At 36.6% G+C, this 19,223-nt stretch overlaps 1 protein-coding gene across 8 annotated transcripts in view; it reads right to left on the minus strand.

Moving 5' to 3' along the window:
* Window positions 1-19,223, minus strand: part of CHLSN (cholesin) — a 382,075-nt gene that overhangs the window by 95,064 nt on the left and 267,788 nt on the right. For 6 of the 8 annotated variants that reach the window (XR_012471531.1, XR_012471532.1, XR_012471529.1 and 3 more), the window contains one exon: window positions 9,806-10,002. Coding sequence is in view for 3 of the 8 variants with exons in the window: in XM_074200990.1 (XP_074057091.1) it covers window positions 9,806-10,002 (197 nt within the window). In the remaining 5 variants the exon portion in view is untranslated. The other 2 variants (XM_074200992.1, XM_074200993.1) reach the window with 2 other exon arrangements.

Below are 19,223 nucleotides of genomic sequence, written 5' to 3' on the forward strand. Positions count from 1 at the left end.
CAACTACCTTATTCTTCTAGAATGGTTCTTGTTTCTAACAAGGAAATTGAGGTCAAAGAAATGAGATACCATATCCAAAGTCATATTATAAATGGGAGGATCACAGCAAGGATTTGGTTCTAATTCCCAGTTCTGCTGCCTCTCCAGATGATGTCCATGGAACCTGTGCACAAGGCAGCTCAGATAGCTAAGTCTTATGTCCTGTGTAGACAGTTCCATAGCTTTGGTTTGCCCTGAGGAAGGGGTCTCCCTGTTGTCTGGCACACACTCTAGAGCTGTCGGTGGACTGGTGACTTTTTGATGTTCACCTTGTTGCCTTCATGCATCCTTTCATGATTTGATGTTCACCTTGTTGCCTTCATGCATCCTTTCATGATGTCACTTTCCTGTGGCCACTCTTTCCCTAATGAGGGGCCCAGAAATTTGATGTTTTTTTATAATGGTTTATGATGGGAGGCTGTTGTCATTCAGAATGATGTTTTAAAGATCCCTGGGAATAAAGAGCTCTATTAGGACTACTTGATTCCTAAATAGTGCTCCATTCTTCCCTGTCAAGATGATACTAGAAGAAGATGGGGGACCGGCAGGGAGAAGGACCAAGTATTCTCAGCCCACTCAGCATCTCAGACTGCTTGGCTCCAGCTAACTTATTTCATATTAAATCCCATCATGAAGTTTGGTCTCAAACAAATGAGACTAAAAGTTGCTGCCCTGACTTGATGCCTCATCATTTAACTCTGTGTTCCCATAAGCCACTCCCACAGAAATCACCTCCCACTTCCTCACCCCCACTCTCCAGCTGCTTGTGCTCTCTCTTTCCTTTAATTATTTGGCTAGTTACTTATCTGGACACTGTGGTATCCCCCAGTAATAATAACAATGATCTGACATTTAATATTTTCAAAACCTTTTATATAGATTTTCTCATTTGAGCCTGTCAGGGAGGGAGGGAGGTCCTAAAGGTATGGTGATTCCCATTTTACAGAGGAGAAAACTGAGGCTTAGCTAGGCAAAGTGACTTGTCCAGGGTCATCTAACTAGTACCTATCAGGAAATGAGATTTGATCCCAGGTCTTCTTGACTTTAGGGCTCTATTCTTTTTAGGTTTTTTTTTTGCAAGGCAAATGGGGTTAAGTGGCTTGCCCAAGGCCACACAGCTAGGTAATTATTAAGTGTCTGAGACTGGATTTGAACCCAGGTACTTCTGACTCTAGGCCAGTGCTTTATCCACTACACCACCTAGCCACTCCTAGGGCTCTTATTCTTTAACAAACTTATGGGTCTTATCAGTGTATTGTGTTGTCCTCAGGTTCAGCTGAGCTGTAGAGGCATATTTGCTTCTTAGACTGCTGTGCTTTTTGAAGTTTTCTTTTATGGTTTTTCTGTTTCTTCTTTAGTTGCCTTGAATCATGTCTCACTGCTGTCAGCATCTCTCTATTTCTAGAGGTGCCTTTTCCCATCTCCTTTTAATGTTTGCTTCCTATCTTTATTTGATTGAGAAATCAGATGCCCTAGCTTGTTATGAGGTATGAAAAATAAGTGAATAGTGAAGGATTGAGAGCCTCTTTTCTAAGTAAAGTGTATGAATTAGAAAACACTGCCTTTGTGACATCAGTTTTGACTAGGACCCTTCTTTTGCTCTTGGCTCCTTTCCAGATGGTTGAAGGGTTGCCAGATAAGTGACCTCAGGATAAGTGAGGTGTTATACAAAAATCTGAGGTATGATTACTATTATTGGACAAGCATGGATTTTTCTTCAGACACACCCTCACAGATGGATCATTATGGGACATTAACATTAGTTCAATATATAAAAAAGACAGGACACCAGATTTTCTTTACAACTGCTACTAAAACTCTGATAGCACTGGGGAGAGGAATCTAGTCTAAACTGCTCAAAACTCTCATTTCTACTCTTAAGACCTCTTGATGTTTGCTTTATTTTCTTGTTCTGATGACTCTACTTAAGACCCTCTGAGGTCAACAATACTGCCATTATTTTGCATAGTTTTCTGCTTCCACGACTAGGTCAAAGAAAGTTTCTTTGGGAGGGAAAGATTAATTCCTCTCCATGAATTCAGAAGCTGGAACAGTGTGTGCTAGCTCTGTAATCCCATAGAGAATAACATATTTGGCTCCTAAAAAGCTAATACTTAGGACTACCAAGAAAATGTACTATGCTGGCAACTTTTATATCCACTTGCTCTAAAGCTGGAGAGTGGTATTGGCTTATTTTTCTTCCTATTCTTTCTTGAAAAATTTTTAATAATTTTCTTTTTAATTTATGGAATAAAGGATTTTTTGCATTTCCAAAACATATACAAGAAAAAGATGATTGAACCTCAAACTGCCAACCTAGTATGCACTAAGTTGAGTATGATCCTGAATGAAAAAAAAGAAAATCCTGAATGAAAGTCTTTTAGGTATTTATAATAAAATAACTAGAATTTGCTAGAAAATTCAATATAAAAGATTCAGAAAAAATATAAGAAATCATTAAAGACTAATTATAAGGCACTATTATCATTATTATAAGAGAATTCTTAAAACTGTTATTATTAAGGTTGTTTCAAAGAAAGGTTGGGGCTGAATTGTATAGGATGAGTTGATTCTAAAAAACAATATTCAGTAGGAACAGGTTAAAGGAGAAATAATCTCATAAAAAACAGGAAACATGAAAGAACTAATAAAGGGGAAGCTGGTGGGGGTGATAATATCGGAACCTGATTTTCCTCTGTATTGAAGAGGAAACAATGAATATATCTGAAGAAGTTTAGAAGTCTTTTGAACTTCCAGAGAGGTAAGAAGACTGGGGAATAGGATGGGGGGGAGGGATTTTCCCTGGTCTTTCTGAAGATCCAGATAGCCCTTTCTTTCTCCCTGGACAATCTTATCCAGAATTCCACCTTTAGAGGAGGTGCAAAGAGCTCTTTGAAACCAGATATTTAGAAATTCAAAACTATAGTCTATCAGTTAGTTCCATGGAATATTCTGAAGAGAGATACAATGAGGTTCATTTTCAAATCTTTCCCCAACTGAGAAGTTTGATGCTTATTGAATACATAAATTCCCTATTGGCATGAAGGAATAGGTTTCTTTATGAGATAAGCTCAATGTAACTCACTATCCAAATCTTACTTCTATCTCTAGGGGCAGCTAGGTGGCACAGTAGATAGAGCACTGGCCTTGGAAGTCAGGAGAATGGGACCTCGAATCCAACCACAGACACTTGACACTAACTAGCTGTGCAACCCAGGGCAAGTCACTTAACCCTGACTGCCTTGCATCCAGGCCCATCTCCAGTCATCCTGATTCATATCTGGCCACTGGACCCAGATGGGCTCTGGAGGAGAAAGTGAGGCTGGAAATTTAGGACAGCATTTCCTCACTCAAATCAAATTCATGTACTTCTGCTTGTCTGATTCCTAGTTCTCAGTTCTCCTCAATAGATTATCATCTCACTAATTGTGTATATTACCCCTGCCCCCTCCCTTGGCATGCTCTGTGTGCTTTTTCTCTATATTCTCATTTGCTACCATCAATTCAAAAAGCATCTCACAAAAATTCATTCCCAAATCTGGATATCCAGTCCAAGTCACTTTTTTGAACTCTAATACAGTGTTGCCAAATAACTACCAAATATCCTCACCTGGATGTCTTGGAGGAATTTCTTTTTTTTTTAAATTTCTTTCATTTTTAATTCATGGAACAAGGCAAGCATTTCCTTGAATCTCCAGGGGCTTCAAGACAGAACTTGTGTGAGACCAAAGTTAAGTCTGAAAGAGAGACTTAGGCAATGTGAAGTCATGATTCTGGCCTTCCTTGCCTTCAGCTTTTTACGTCACGCCCTTACCTTTATCTCTATCCCCACCCCTGCCCCAACCTTTTTCCAAACAGCCATCTGGCCTCTTGTCTCCTTGCCAGTTTCCCTCTGTGAAAGTAGGTTGAGAATATGTTTTTATCTACCTCTTGTTTCAAGTGTTGTAGTTCCAAAAGCAGCTAATTCAGGTGATAAATTTTCAGTTAATTTTTTTTCTAAGAGTCATTTGAATAACTTAAATTACAAATAGAAAATAAAAAAACAAAAAAGAGCAATAAAAAAGATGATTGTACATGAAACAACAAACTACTATGTACAAATATACTATGTTCAAATATATAACAGAATTACTATGTAAATTTCTTTTTTCTTCTTCCCTCCCCAAGGGGACCCCTCGCTGCCCATCAAATAAATGGCCACCTTTACAGACAAGTAGGATACATGTATGTAAATTATTCTATATATATATATACACTTCTATTTATCAGTTCTTTCTCTGGATGCAGATAATGTTCTTCATATAACCTTTATAGTTAATTTGGCTATTTATAATAGATAATTTATTCACTCAAAATCATTCTTAAAACAATATTTCTGTTATTGTGTTCTGCTCATTTTGTTCTTTATTATTTCATGCAAGTCTTTCCATGCTTTTCTGAAATCATTACGCTTATCATTTCTTAGTACAGTATTATTCTATCACAATCACAACTTTTTCAATCATTTCACAGTTGATGGGCATCCCTGCAATTTCTTGTTCTTTGCCATCACAAAAAAGAGTTGCTGTAAATATTTTAGAATATACAGATTCTTTTCCTTTTTCTTTAATGATCTTTGGAAATAGACCAAGTAGTAGTAAACCTGGCTCAAAGGGTTCGGATAGTTTAATAACTCTTTGAGTATACTTCCAGACTGCTCTCCGAAAAGGTTGGCTCAGCTCACAATTCCACCAACAATGATTTAGTATCCCAATTTGTAGGAATTTTACACTCAGCATATCCAAAATGAATTTCAATATTTCTCCTATATAAACTCATCCCTTCTCCCAACTTCTCTATTTCTGTTGAGGGGACCACCATTCTTCCATCAGCAAGTTTCACAATCTTGTTCTGACTAGAACTTTCTTCCCTCACCACTAAACCTTGTCAATTCTAACTCCACAATTTCCGTTATAAACTTTGAATGTGTATCCTTGATGCCTAGTACAACTCACAAATCACTAATACCTAGCAGCTCCTGTAGGTGCTTAACAAATGCCTATGAATTGATCTAAGTCTTCTCTTCATTCACAAGTCATTTTGGCTTAGGTCCTCATTACCTCTTACTTATGCCAGCTTTCTAATAGGTTCCTGTATTCATTTTTTTCTCCATTTAACTACCCAATAATTATTCCTAAAATGTACCTCTGATCATGTCATGTCCCTGCTCAAGAGTGAACTATTTCTAGTAGTGTCTTCCCTCTGAGATTTCTCAATAATATAAAAACCATAGATGTTGAATATACAGACTTGCTTGTATATTGTTTCCCTCATTAGAATATGAGCTCCTTTGAGGGTAGGGAAGATGTTTTTAATCCTTTTTTTTTTTTTTTGCATCTCCTGTACTTAACACAGTGCCTATCTAAAAGAAAGCATTTAATAATAGCAGCTAGGTATTCTTTTACTAGCACCTCACTTATCTTGGGTTTTAATTCTCTATACTCATTTTTATTCCATCCTTTCTAGTCCAAAGATTGTTCTCCTTGGCAGAGAGAACAAAAGTAAAATTAAGAATTAAGAAGCATTGCCTTCTTTTTTGTAAACACTGGGATTTTAGTCAACATCAAGCTGCAGCTCTATCCCCCTTTTTTTTTGATCTGCTTCTTTTCCCAATGTACCTAAACAAACAAACAAACCCCCCATGGTTGTCTTTCATGTTTCTGGCAAACTTCAGGCTTATTCTAAACTATAGCTCTCCTGACATGATATTTCTAGGATGGCACCATTTTTTATTAATCCTTCATTATCTGTCCTTTCTGACACCTTCTGACTGGTGAGTTTGCTACAAATTTATATTGATCTCTTTATGTTTTTTTTATTTTTTACTTTTTTAGATTTTTCAAGGCAATATAGTTAAGTGGCTTGCCCAAGGCTACACAGCTAGGTAATTATTAAGTGTCTGAGGTCGGATTTGAATCCAGGTACTCCTGACTCCAAGGCTGGTGCTCTATTCACTGCGCCACCTAGCTGCCCCCTTGATCTCTTTAAACAACTCCCATTTTTCCTCCTCACTGGAATGATTTCTCTCTGTCTTCGGAGTTTCACTCTCAAGGGCCAACTTTCCTGGCATGACTTTCCAATACAATTTTAACTCACATTATCTAATATCTATTTCTTAGAAGAGTATAAAAATCTGGTGGTGAAAATTTAGCATGTGGGCAAGGCTATGCCTGGCTTTCTTCTCCTCTCTCATGGACTCCCAGATGGAGTAGTCACAGCACTTTCACTCAAACAACCTGTTTCCTGTTACTGGTGAGAAGCAGATTCACCTAGAATAGAATTCCCTCTTCGTTGCTTCTTCCACCTTTTGAAGGATATTAAGTCAAGAAAATTTTAGTTGTGCTGTTTATGTGAGAAAGAGAATTTGAGCAGATATTCAGAAAACTGTAGTCCCCCCCCCCCCACAACTCTATCTAGTCTTGTGCCAGGATTATATAATCTGTTTCCTGAGTTTCTCATTTATTTTTAATTCCAAGGCTTTGCAATAACTCCATGACTACATATTTTCTATTTTGGTCTCTAGAGATCTTTACCTCTCCAAAAGCTCTCCATGATCTTCCCTGCTCTGCTTTCTGTATTTCCTTACATAAGTATGACTTCTAAATATTTCTTTCTCTTCAATTGCTTTTCTTCCCCATATCTTTTTTTTTTTTTGCAAGGCAATGGGGTTAAGTGACTTGCCCAAACATTCCAGATTTGAACTCAGGTCTACCTGACTCCAGGGCCAATGCTCTATCCACTGCTGCCATTTAGCTGCTTCCTCCATATTTCTATTTTTTTTTTCTTTTGAATAAGGTTTACCCTTCCAGAGTAATAGCCTAAAATGGATCAGTGATATTTAACAGGTCAAATTTGTTCCTCTGTGTTAAGATCTCTAATTAGTCTTGCTTGTTTGTCATATGTTCTCTATACTTATGTATAGATATTTGAGGGCACAGATTTTATTATTAGCTTTTTTTGTTGGATTTTGTCTCCCAAGAACTCTGGGCTTTTTTTTTTTTTTGGTAAGGCAATGGGGTTGAATGACTTGCCCAAGGTCACACAGCTAGGTAATTACTAAGTATCTGAAACTAGATTTGAATTCAGGTCCTCCTGACTTCAAGACTGTTGCTCTATTCATTGTGCCACCTAGCTACTCATATCCATGAACTCTGGGTGTCCCAACTGCTATTCTTAAATAGTCACTATCTATGGCAGCTAGATTAATGGATGTATCTACATCTACAATAATATGCAATTTTCTCTTCCTTTTCAATTAACAGCACGCTTGTTTAGATTTGTAAGACTCCTAGAAAATATCATCTTAACAGTATTGCTGGGTATACATCAGCTGTGATAGGAGCCTGACCATTCTTACATTTTAAGTTTCAGAGATTCCAAACTCATTTTCAGACACTATCTTTTTAACCTGGTGCTCTTGAAGACCATCTCAGTGTAAGAAAAGTACAAGCCTGAGCAGGTCCTCCTGCTTGAGAGACTTTGAGTATAAGCTCAGTGATAATATGTATGTAGGTCTGTCAAATGAGAACCCAATTACCTGTGTTTCAAAGGTTGACTGCAGGGTTATTGATTTTTCAATGGAAGCAACTTTCAAAGACCTACTAAGGAAATGTGGGGCTGTGATCTGTGTGAGTGATAAAATAATTGCTTCTTAAAGTACAGAAGTATACTTTATCAAATAAGATAATAATTGTAAAGCACTTAACACAGAGTCTGGCACATAATAAGTGCTATATAAATATTAGCTTTCATTATTCACAGTATTATCAAGGTAAAGTATAATTGGCAATTGAATATAAAAATTGACAATTGACAATTAACCAAAGACTTTGGTTTTCAGAACGTAAGTGAATGTGTACTCTAAAAGGAGGAAATGGAACCCAAGAGCTCCTTGAAATGACAGGTCTACTTTGTGATGGTCAGGGTTAGAAGGAAATGAAGAGTATGATGAGAATGGGAGGAAAGATGACATAGAAATTTGAATACCAAATCCAATGCTTCCCTGTTATGCAAATCAATGAGTAGCATAGCTAACTGAGCCAGGATTCTTAAGGGAGCAGTTTCCATCAGCATCCATGGGGATAGCACTAAAAGTTATTGTTTCAGGGCTCTTTCTGTTTCATGGTTTGCCAAGCACTTTAAATACATCATCTCATTTATCCTGAAACCTTCCCATTTTACAGTAAAAGAACTTAAGACTTGAAGAGATTAAATGATTTCATTACCTTAACTTTCAGGGTCACCACTAACAAAAGGACACTTTAATTGAGTAATAAATATAAAAAAAGTCCTCCAAATGCAAATCAAAAATCATCTGCCCTATATTTGCTCAGGGTCAGAATCTTTTCTATTGGTATTATGCTTTCTTACTCCAAGATACCAGATAATATGCTTTTCCTTCATAATGAATGTTAAGCAAAAGAAACATTACCTGTCCCTAGTTGGAAATATCATTATTTTCTTTCATCTTCATGGGGAATAAATTAGGAGACCTCAAATGAAAGGAAAAAGAGAAGGAGGGAAAGGAAAAAGGGAGAGAAAACGGGAGGGGGGGGAAGGAGAAAGAGACACTATTATTAAATCTGCTGGGGTATTGTTATCTTGGCAGAACTTTCACAAACAACTGGTTAAGATGGTTTTTGGATCACAGCTTAAAATATAGAAATGATAAGCTTGTGGCCAGGAATGGTAGTCACCTAATAAAAGATTGTTTAGAAAAATATTTGCTGAGAGAAAAAAGGGAGATAAGGAAAAAAAGGAGAGAGAGAGAGAGAGAGAGAGAGAGAGAGAGAGAGAGAGAGAGAGAGAGAGAGAGAGAGAGAGAGAAAAGAAAAGGGACTGAGGAGGCAGGAGAGAGAACAGGAAAGGGTAACACTAATAGTTGAGAAAACCAGGAAAGGACTCCTGTAGTAGGGAGCATTTAACCTGAGCTTTTAAAGAAAACTAGAAAATCTATTTTCTGCAATGAGAACTTTTTATCTCTTGAGATTACCAGTGGATAGGAAATTAAAACCAAACCAAACTACCATTACCATACCAAGTCAAAACAATCTCTTATTTTGTACACTTGCCTGAGACTAGTGACCTTTCTTAATTGGAAACAGGATTAAATTAACAATGGTTTTTAATTTTGTCACAGTCCATGATTTATGGTTTTCCATAATCATCTAAAAAGTCATGCACAGAGTTGTTAGCTTAGTTAATGTCAAACCTTTGTCAGGGTCCAGAAACATCCACAACAGTCACCTTCCTCTATCTCTGATTATAAATACTCAGGTTCTAAAAACACACATATTTTGTGCAACTTACTGTACAGTCTCTCTGATCTGGAACTTCCTAATAACCTGGTGTCCTCTAGGTTAAGTTAAACACAACTAGGTGATCTCTTGTTATGGAAAAATTAAAGCAATGTCATTTGTATTAGGGCTTTATGATAGAGTGACTGTTCTTTATGCAAACTTTCACTGGGCTCTGGGCCATCTTTTAAAGATTTTAGAGACAGCTAAGGCATGTGAAGCCATTTCAGGTAAACTTGGGTTGGATGACACTATTCAAACAAGCCAGCCAGCTCGAATGAAACAATATACTGTATTTAGCAATGACCAGAAGGAAATTTTTCAAGAGGTTAGGCTGGTTTCTCTAGTTTGGGACCTTCATCTAGGTCTCTGAATCCTAAGTGGCATCAATAAATTGGAGGGATGATCTGGAAGGTGTTGAAGATTCTTACCTAATGAGATAGTCCAAGGCCAACTCAGCTCCAGATGGTTTTTGAGGGTTTTCTTTTACAACATGAATCCCTGCTTCCTGAAGCTGCTTCCTTTGTTCTTTCTTCCGTTCCTTCTTCAGTTTTCTTTCCAGGGTTCTCCTTTCCTCTGGGGTTAGTTCCTGCTCATCTTGCTTTTCCTCATCACTTACTGTATTTGCCTGAAAAGAACCCCAAAAACCCTGTGTTGGTTCCATGGAAGGAAGGGAAATTCACAGAGCAAATACTTTAAAAGAAGTAACTTTCACAATTCCCTGGGATTTTGTTCATGTGACAGCAGAGGTCACTGGAAAAAGAAGAATTGAACACTCAGTGGTAGGCAATAATAAAAAAAAAAATCTCTGCCAACATATTCATGCAGTACTTTTTTGGAAAAGGCAAAAACTGAAAACAAAGTCAGGAAACGTTGATTGGCAAATAGCCAAGGATTTATTTACTGTGTTGAAATAAATGATAAATGCGAACAAGAAGGTTTGTATGAACCAATGCAAAGTGAAAAAAATAAAGCAAGGAAAGCTATTGCATCTAAAGTTAGAACTGGTCATTATGTTTTCTGTTGACTCATTTTTTTTATTTTTAAAATATCTATTATAAGGGATGGTTCTGGGGGAAGAGAGATAAATATATATTCAGAGACGTAACAGATATAAAAATATAATATAAATATTTGCACATTAATGTGTACTTGACAGCACAGACACATTTCCCCATTATCAGAAACATTAGTTCCATTCAATAAACAATTATTGAGGGTCTAAGGTGCTTAGGATCTTGTGCTAGTTTAGGGAAAAACATGATCCTTACCTTTATAGATTTTACAGTCTAGGAGATGATAAGCTCCCTATCTGGAAGTTTTCTAAATATCTGCCTTTTTACCTCTTGTTCTGGAAATAATAATCAAATCAGCCCAAGGACTTGTCAACAAACTACCCTCTGAGTCTACTTACCATTCCAGTGACTTTCCAAACCAAAACCTCCCTCTCTGACTACCATTCTCCCTTATATATTGTCTTCCCCTATTAAAATATAAGCTTCATAAGTGTAGGTACTGTCATGCCTTTAAAATTCACATTGCCAGTGCTTAGCATAGGGCCTGGAAGATAGTTAATACTTAATACTTGTTCACTCATTCATACCCTTGACTAACATATCAAGGGATATTTTGACAGTTTAAATCTCTAAATAAAAAGAAAAAAAAATCTTGAACTTCCAAACATGCAGGCAAAATCCATGGAGAAAATAAAGGAGCATACTATGCCATACTATGAGTTTTCACAATCCTGTCACTAATATATTTCCTCTTTGCATTGGTAAAAAGATTGAGTTTCTTATAATGAAAAAGGCAGTGCTCTCTTCTTCACCTTTCTAAGTTTCTTTTTTCTCCCAGTGATGCTATGGCCTCCTTTGGTTCCACAGGAAACTGAATTGATATATTATAGGCAATACATGTGCAACATTAGTTGGAATGCTTTTCAGTCTGCATTTTAAAAAGAAGAGAGAGAGAGAAGGATGGAGGGGAGGAAGAGAGAGAGGTGGGGGAGAGAAGGTGAAAGGAGAATAAAATGAGGGAGAGAAGGAAAAAGAAGTGAGAAAGAGGAGGAGGAGAAGGGGAGAGACAGAGACAAGAGAAAAAGAGCAACCAAAGTTTAACTCAGTGAAATGTCTCTTTCAGAGTAGAATTGCAAACATTAGCAGGGGAGAAAGTTTTAGGCAGATTATCTATCTCTTCCTACTCCTAATAGCCTCTGTTGAATCTCAGGCTGGAGATAAAAGTAAGAGTGACTCTTTGATATGTTATTGTATTGGAGTGAAATATTTTTCATTTAAAAAAGCAGTAACATTTATACCAAGGCTTCTGGGAGGAGTGAAACAACTAAACAACAAAAACTAAAACTGACCTAAACCACAAACAACTTCATTCTTGTAACTTTTCAAAGATTATTCCAAGAGTTGCTTAGTAACAGAATAGAAAAATTATTTCCATTTCATAGATGAAGGAAATGAAGCTCATTCAATTTAAATGCTTTGCCCAAAGTTATGCATTTAAATAAAAGCAATTAAGCAAACCTTAGCTTGATTCTCACATAGCAACTCATTCCACCATATTACACTTTCTCCATAGAAGTTAACAGCATTTAACTGAGGTTGGGGAAATGATAAAGCAAATATGTTTAGTATTTGTTTATGAGCCTGTACATAAAAGGTCAAATGGCATAAGATTGTGATATTACTGGCTAAGTCTAAGTTACCTTAGAGTTCCATTCAAAGCATTGCTCATTACCTTCCCTGCCTCCACACACATTCCTCCTATTATCTGAAAACTCTAACCCTCCCTCTGATGACTAGTAAAAACAAAACAAGTTGCTTGCCTGCCTCCTCTCCTCTTCATTTTGCTTCCTCTTTTTGACTCTTCCCCACCAGATCCCCCTCATAAAATGCCAATCCCTTGACAACTTTTGTCTCATGTTTAACAACTTTGCCTCTTCTGGATCATCTGAAACAAAAGAAAGAACTTTTCTCATTCCATCCCCACCCTCCTCCTCTTTTTCTTTCTTAAAAGTGGGAATTTATCCTATTAAGTAGTTCCTTAAACTGAAGTCTGTGGTTTTTAAAAAGGTTTTGATAATTGTATTTCAATATAATTAATTTCCTTTCTAAGCATATGATTTTTATTTGATGCATTTAAAAACATTCTCCTGAGAAAAGCCCTAAAAGCATCACTAATCTGCCCAAGGATCTTATGACTCCTGAAGTTAAGAACTCTTGATAGTTCTCTTAGGAACTTTAGCATTGCCATCAAGGTAAATCCCAACTGCCTCAAATATATTGAATTATGGAATTTCTTGCCTTCCAACATGACCACACCTTCCCTTCAAATAAGAGACCAATGTCAACACAAAAGACCATGCTTTTTCTTATCTCTACTAGGTATAACATTAAAGATAGTATATGCAGAGAACTTCATTGTTATTGAAAGCAACACTGGTACCATCAGATATACTCCTTGAAAAATATCTCAGGCTATATGAAAACTGTATCTTTCATCATGAAGCTATATTAATATCATGACCTAGAAAGTGATTGATTGTAATCCCATATTCCCTCATGCAGACATGCCAAGTTCTGTTTTAACTTCATCACAACAGATATATGTCAAACAGATGAAAATTAGGGACTATACTTTCCAGTAGCTTCTGGGACCTTATTATGATATGGACAGTCCTGCCAAGGGTGCAGATCATAATGCAGTCCCATTTCCAATCCTATGAAGTTCCTGAACATATCCTTAGTTGATTGGTTCTTATCCTTCATTGAACAAGACCAAAATGACATCACTATGTTTAAGACAAATTATAGTGTGTCTAACTATGGTGATCAGACCAATATGAACTCAGAATGCTCTACCCTCACTGATGAGGGTACAACATGCTGGCCAGTTCTGTGCCAGTGTCTCCCATGCTGTATAAGCAATTCTAAAGTTCTTAAGAAAGACATTCAGGGTGTTCTGGTACAGTTTCTTCTGACCCCCTTGTGAGAGCCTACCCTGTGTGAATTCTCCATAAAATAGTTTTTTTGGCAAGTGTACATCTGGCATTCTAACAACATGGGCAATTTAGGTTGAGAAAGGACCTCAGTGTCTGGTATCTTCTCCTGCCAGGTGATCTTCAGAATCTACCTAAGACAATTTAAATGAAAACAATTCAGTTTCCTGATAAGGTACTAGGGATCTGTCCTCAGCAATTCTTCCACATAAGGTCTGTTGGGGGTGGTGATGGAGGTTGTCTTTCCAGCAGATCATTTAGCATTGCATGAAAACAATGGTAAACCTGAGTTGTTCAATGATTATCTAATTGATCTTGTTGCATAACTAGTCCACTTTTCTTTTTGAGTCATAAATCTCCCTGGTAACACCCTATATATTTCATTTTTTTCCTTTGGTACTATGTTGTTGGGCAGCTTATTGGCCCAATATATATTCCACTGGGCATGGAATCAGGCACTTACTAGTTATGTGACCCTGGGCAAATTATTTAACCCTGTTTGTCTTAGTTCCTTATTTGTAAAATGAGCTAGAAAAAGAAATGGCAAACCACTCCAGTATCTTTGCCAAGAAAACCTCCAAAAAGAGTCATGAAGAGTCAGACATGACAGAAACACTCAATATCAACAACAAAAAAATATTGTTGCCTATTCACACCAACCATGGATATGCCTTTCTTCTTATTTACTGTTTACATACCTTGAAATTTCAGTTTTTCAGAGATGATGGTTCCCTGACTCATAGACATTCAGCATCGATAGAAGAAAACGGATATTAAAAAAGGAGGCCATTGTATAGAAAGAAGTGAAGAATCATTAAAATTGTGAAATTTTCCAAAGGCAAACTTATCTATTAAGCTCTTGTTTAATTCTGAGCCTAGATTCCCGTCTATGAGTATTATCTGTTGAAAACATATGAAGAGATGGACTACCTATACAGCTTGTCCATTTTTAGTTTAAAAAGGCCAAAGTCTTCCACTGCATCCAGGGCCAGCTACAGAGAAGAAAATGAGGCTGGTGATTTTGTCTCTATCTCACTTAAATTCAAGTTATGTGCATGTCCTAGCATCATTTCCCAGATGTCCTCTTCAAGGACAAACAACAAAAATAACCACATATTCTTGGCAAAGGGCATTTTTAAAATCTACTTTATTTTTCTTGTGTAGAAAGTTAGATCAAAATCTTTTTTAAGCGATGGATATGGATTTCATTTGCTAATTCTGAAATATCTTTGGTTTTGATGCTATGTTGTTTTGTAAAAAGAAATTTTAAGAAGCCATATATCTTTATTCATAGCAATCAATAAAATTCTAGGAATCAAAATTTGGGGGAAAGGGCAGGAAAAGTAGGTAACTGTCATAGATGAAACTGTGTGTGTCTGTGTGTGTGTGAAATGAGTAAAAAGGAGGATGCATGAAGAACAACAAAGAACAAGCTTCATATTACCTTTTATAAATATGCATATTAAAAGACTTGATTTGCAGACAGAAAACTTACTTCTGAATTCTAGTTCTGCCCTATCTACTGTGCATAAGGCATAGGTCACATAATCACTTAATCTTTATGAATCTAAGTTTTCTCATTCATTACAGCAGAGAACTGGATTGAGTGTTCTCTAAGGTCCCTTCTGACCTATGATTCTAGAAGAATGTGTTCTCTGGGTACATAAGTTTAAATATATAGGCAGGCTATATGTATTACAGTGAAAGCTTTAAGTACCCACAGGAAGTATGTGCATGTAATTTTCATTAAAATTGCTTAAAACTTACACACATCTAGTCCTCCCTCCTTCCTCTTCCACCCCCAACAAAGAACATGAACACAATCACATCTGCCTATTTGCTTAGCCTGATATCATATGCTGACATTTCATCATTTTGCCCAATCTGGGGACTAAAGTCGAGTTTAAAAATCAAGGCTAAAATCAGGTGATCAGGTGAACATGGGAGGCAGAGAGGATTTGAGCTGAGAGCTGGGGGCACATGTGATTGATTGCTAGCAAACCCTAGACAAGGCCAATATTCTGATGAAGATTTTTTTAAGGAAAAAATTCTGATCAGATAGGACAGAAGCAGAGGCAACTGGACCTGGTCCAGGTGCCATACAAGATAAGGTGGAAGGGTTCTTCCAACAACTTCTCACTTATTAGTCATCATTCATTTTTTTTTTTTTAGTTTCTTGCTTTATAACCTATGTTCACAAGCTCCTCTACAAACCCAAGGAACTATTTTAATATCCAAGGCCCTTGGAACACAATTATACTTAGTTTTTATAATCTGTTCTGTCCAAATCTATGAAACTCAAGGTATTGATTTTCATCGGCCTTATGGTTTGGAGCTACAAGAACTTAAGTGATCATCTTTTTGTTTATCTGGTACCAAACCTTGGTAGAAACTAAAGCTAAAGTGTCCTCTAAACATAACATGTCTTTTATTCAGAGATGTGGGGTGAGGGACAGCAGGTGAGGCTGAGTCTCACCTCACCTGACTACCAAATGGTTGAAGGCATATACCTAATATGCATTTAGTGAATGCACCAGATATACATGCTCTACCTCACCTATTTCCATTCACTGCACATCCCTGGCTTTTATCATGGATATGGACTCTCAGGGACCCAAGAAGACACAATCTTTAGGAAAAGGTTTTTGTTCCTGAATTGTCAATCAGGGGAAAGAATTGGCTATATGTCAAGAATAATTTGAAGGGTACTCAAAAAGTTCTCAAATTTATAATAATTGAAATTTCATAACTACTATTATAGATCACTGTGTTAATGAGATTGCAAATCTGTAAGATTCACGAAAGTTTTTTTGAGCTTTTTTTAGAGGAGATGGAGTTTTTTTTTTTAACTAAAGTATCTATTCTTTAAAAACAAGCTCTTTACCATACCAGGCAATTTTAATTCAGACAAAAACTGAATTTCCTACCATTAGGGCTATTCATGTGGTCATATCCAAATTCCTTTAAAAAGATATACATTTCTTATCTCTTGCCTAGCTATAGGGTAAGTTTTATTAACATCATGGTCCATTACAACTTTTTTTTTAATTTCTTAAAACTGACAGGCCATTTTTAAATTAGGTAACATTCTATGTAGCTTGATCTAAAAAGGAAAAGAGGAAAATGGCACCTTTTTTTTAACAGTCAAAACTATACCCCAATAGATAGAACTTTATTCAAATAATATATATTATCAGAAGAATTTTACTGTTAACACTCTATCTAGTCCATCTTTGCTGTTGTTGTTCAGGTGTATCTGACTCTTCATGATGCCTAGGATTGGTCCTGATCCTACTCTTCAAGAGGTAGTAGGGGGATTAGGCATACCAGCATTTATCTAGGGCATAGAAACTTTTGTCAGACTGGAGATGACTCTTTACAGAAGAATGTTTTTAAATGCATAAAATAAAATATATAAGATTACAAAAGAAACCGTATATATTACACAAGAACCCCTGATTCAGAATGAGAAGGGGCCTTAGAGGTCCTGTAGCCCAATACCTTCATTTTACCCAGGTACTAAGTGGCAAGCAGAGTGAGGAATCCAATTCATTTCTCTTGCTTCAGAGATCTTGCTACTGAATCCAATTGTCTCTCTTTTTCCTGTGTTCCTTTGAATGCTGGATTGCTGGCCAAGATAGATCCCTTTGGGAACCAGGACATTAATCATTTCAGATCATTTGTTTCCAGAAGGTCCCAAGGTCCCAATACAACTGGTCTGGGCCTGCTGTAATGGATAAGGCTAAAGATGGCAATCTGACTACTCTTCCCCTTATCAGCTACCCCTGATGAAAAAGTGCTAGTTTTGTGCCCTCTTAGGTTATAAAGTAGTGCTATATTTGCTATTACAAAAAAAGACTTGTTTTTTTTTTCCCTGAAATGTCATGATTCTGAGACTAAGACCAAGACTTGTGAAGTGCTTTCAGAAAAACATCAGAATTAAGAGCAGAATGAAAATGTAGCATGACATAGGACAGATGTGGGGGGTGGTGAGAGAGTAGATGTGGTGTTGGCATTTGCTGATAAAAATCTAAGATAAAATGGGGCTTCTTCCACAAACATAATTTTATCATGAGAATATCACCCTGCTCTCTCTAGTTTTGTTTTGCCTCATAAATGCACATTTTTGTCTGTTTAAAATGGGGTGTGTATATACATATATGATACATGTTATATACAAAAGCACATATATATATATACATACATACACACATATGCCTTTATGTACCTCATTTTAACCTGACCTGCAGTACTGTGCCCTTAAAAAAATAGGAAAATGACTCATTTTGTATATAAGTGATTTCTTGCTTTCCAAAAAGATTTACCCACAGGATTCTTTCAACAGATTTCAGAGGGTCCATGAACTTCGATTGGAGAAAAGTATTTCATTATTTTCATTGATCTTTGCTTTCTTTTATAATATTAATGTGTTTTATTTTATGCATTTACAAAATTTTATTTTGAGAAGGGCCTCAAAGGCTTCACCAGACTCCCAAAGGAGTCACATCAAAAGAGTTAAGAATTCTTTTAAATATTAAGGTGTTCTCCTTGTATATGTGAAATTTCCCCAGGCATAAATAAACTATGGTCCTCTGGGCAATATGGGAAGGAGTAAAAGATAGAGGAATTCAATTACAGGCTCAATTTTTTTAAAGTATTAAACTTCCACTATGCACAGGACATTATTAGATGTTGGGGTTTCAGACAAAAAAGAAAACAGTACATGCTCTTAAGGGACTGATATTCTATTTCAATGATCATGGAGGTCCAGTCACATTTTAATTTCTATGATTCTGGGTATGTCTGGTACAATGGAAAGACTATGGATGTTAAGACGCTTGGGTCCTAAACCTGGCTCTGCAGTTTGGTAAACCTCTTCACATTGGTTTCCTTATCATCTAGGTTTCTTCCAGGACTGTCATTTGGCAAAAAGGAAGGGATTTTCAAGATTTCAAAATCTCTTCTAAAATTCTCATATTCTAGTAATATTTCCTGATAATACTGTTACACAGAGTCAAGGGCAAAGACATTCATTGGATGATGTCTGTAACCTGTACCAGAAATATCCATCTTAGATTCAATCTTTACCAGATATATTGAATCATCATGTGATGGTAATAAGTATGGCAAAGTTAGCCTTACACTCTCTTGAAGATGGGCTTTTTTGACTTCTATTTGGTGAAGCATAGCAATTTTTTCATTTTCTTTAAGTCTTGAGAAAGGGTGAGTCATTCAACCTTCATTTCATCCAACCTCCTAGTTGTTTAGATGAGAAAAAAGGGACACAAAGAACTTAGATAACTTGCTCAAATTTACAAAGTCAGGGACAGATGAATGTAGAACAAAGTTTGTCTCCCTAGCCAGGAAAGAAACCCCCCAACAAACTTCTAGTTATGCCAGCAGATCCTAATCTTCTGGCTGGGGACTCTTGGCTTAAGTGGAAGATGATGAATGCAATCTCAGCCAAGTCTATGCTTCGAATATTCTCTAGGTTTTTTTACTTTATATACATAAAGTATATATTCAATTAAAATGTATTGCCTTTGCCTTTAATATTGCCCTTTTTTGCTTCATATGTATAATGGGTATCATATTTCTTGCCTTTTCAATGGATGGGAGGGGGAAGGAGAGTATTTGGAACTGAAGATAAAAATTTTAGAAAACTGTCTATGTTTTTGCTAATTAACATCACTCAATAAAATATGGGTTAGCATCATTGGCAATAAGCAACTCATGGTATAGCTCTTTCATGGGATCTTGGGGTGGGGAAGAGAATGTACTAAAGGTTCCCGAGAGCCTGATGAGTTACAATGTAGAGTTTGGTATAATAGGTGATCCCC

The sequence above is a fragment of the Macrotis lagotis genome, chromosome X (assembly GCF_037893015.1).
Source record: "Macrotis lagotis isolate mMagLag1 chromosome X, bilby.v1.9.chrom.fasta, whole genome shotgun sequence".
Classification (NCBI taxonomy): Eukaryota; Metazoa; Chordata; class Mammalia; order Peramelemorphia; family Peramelidae; genus Macrotis; species Macrotis lagotis.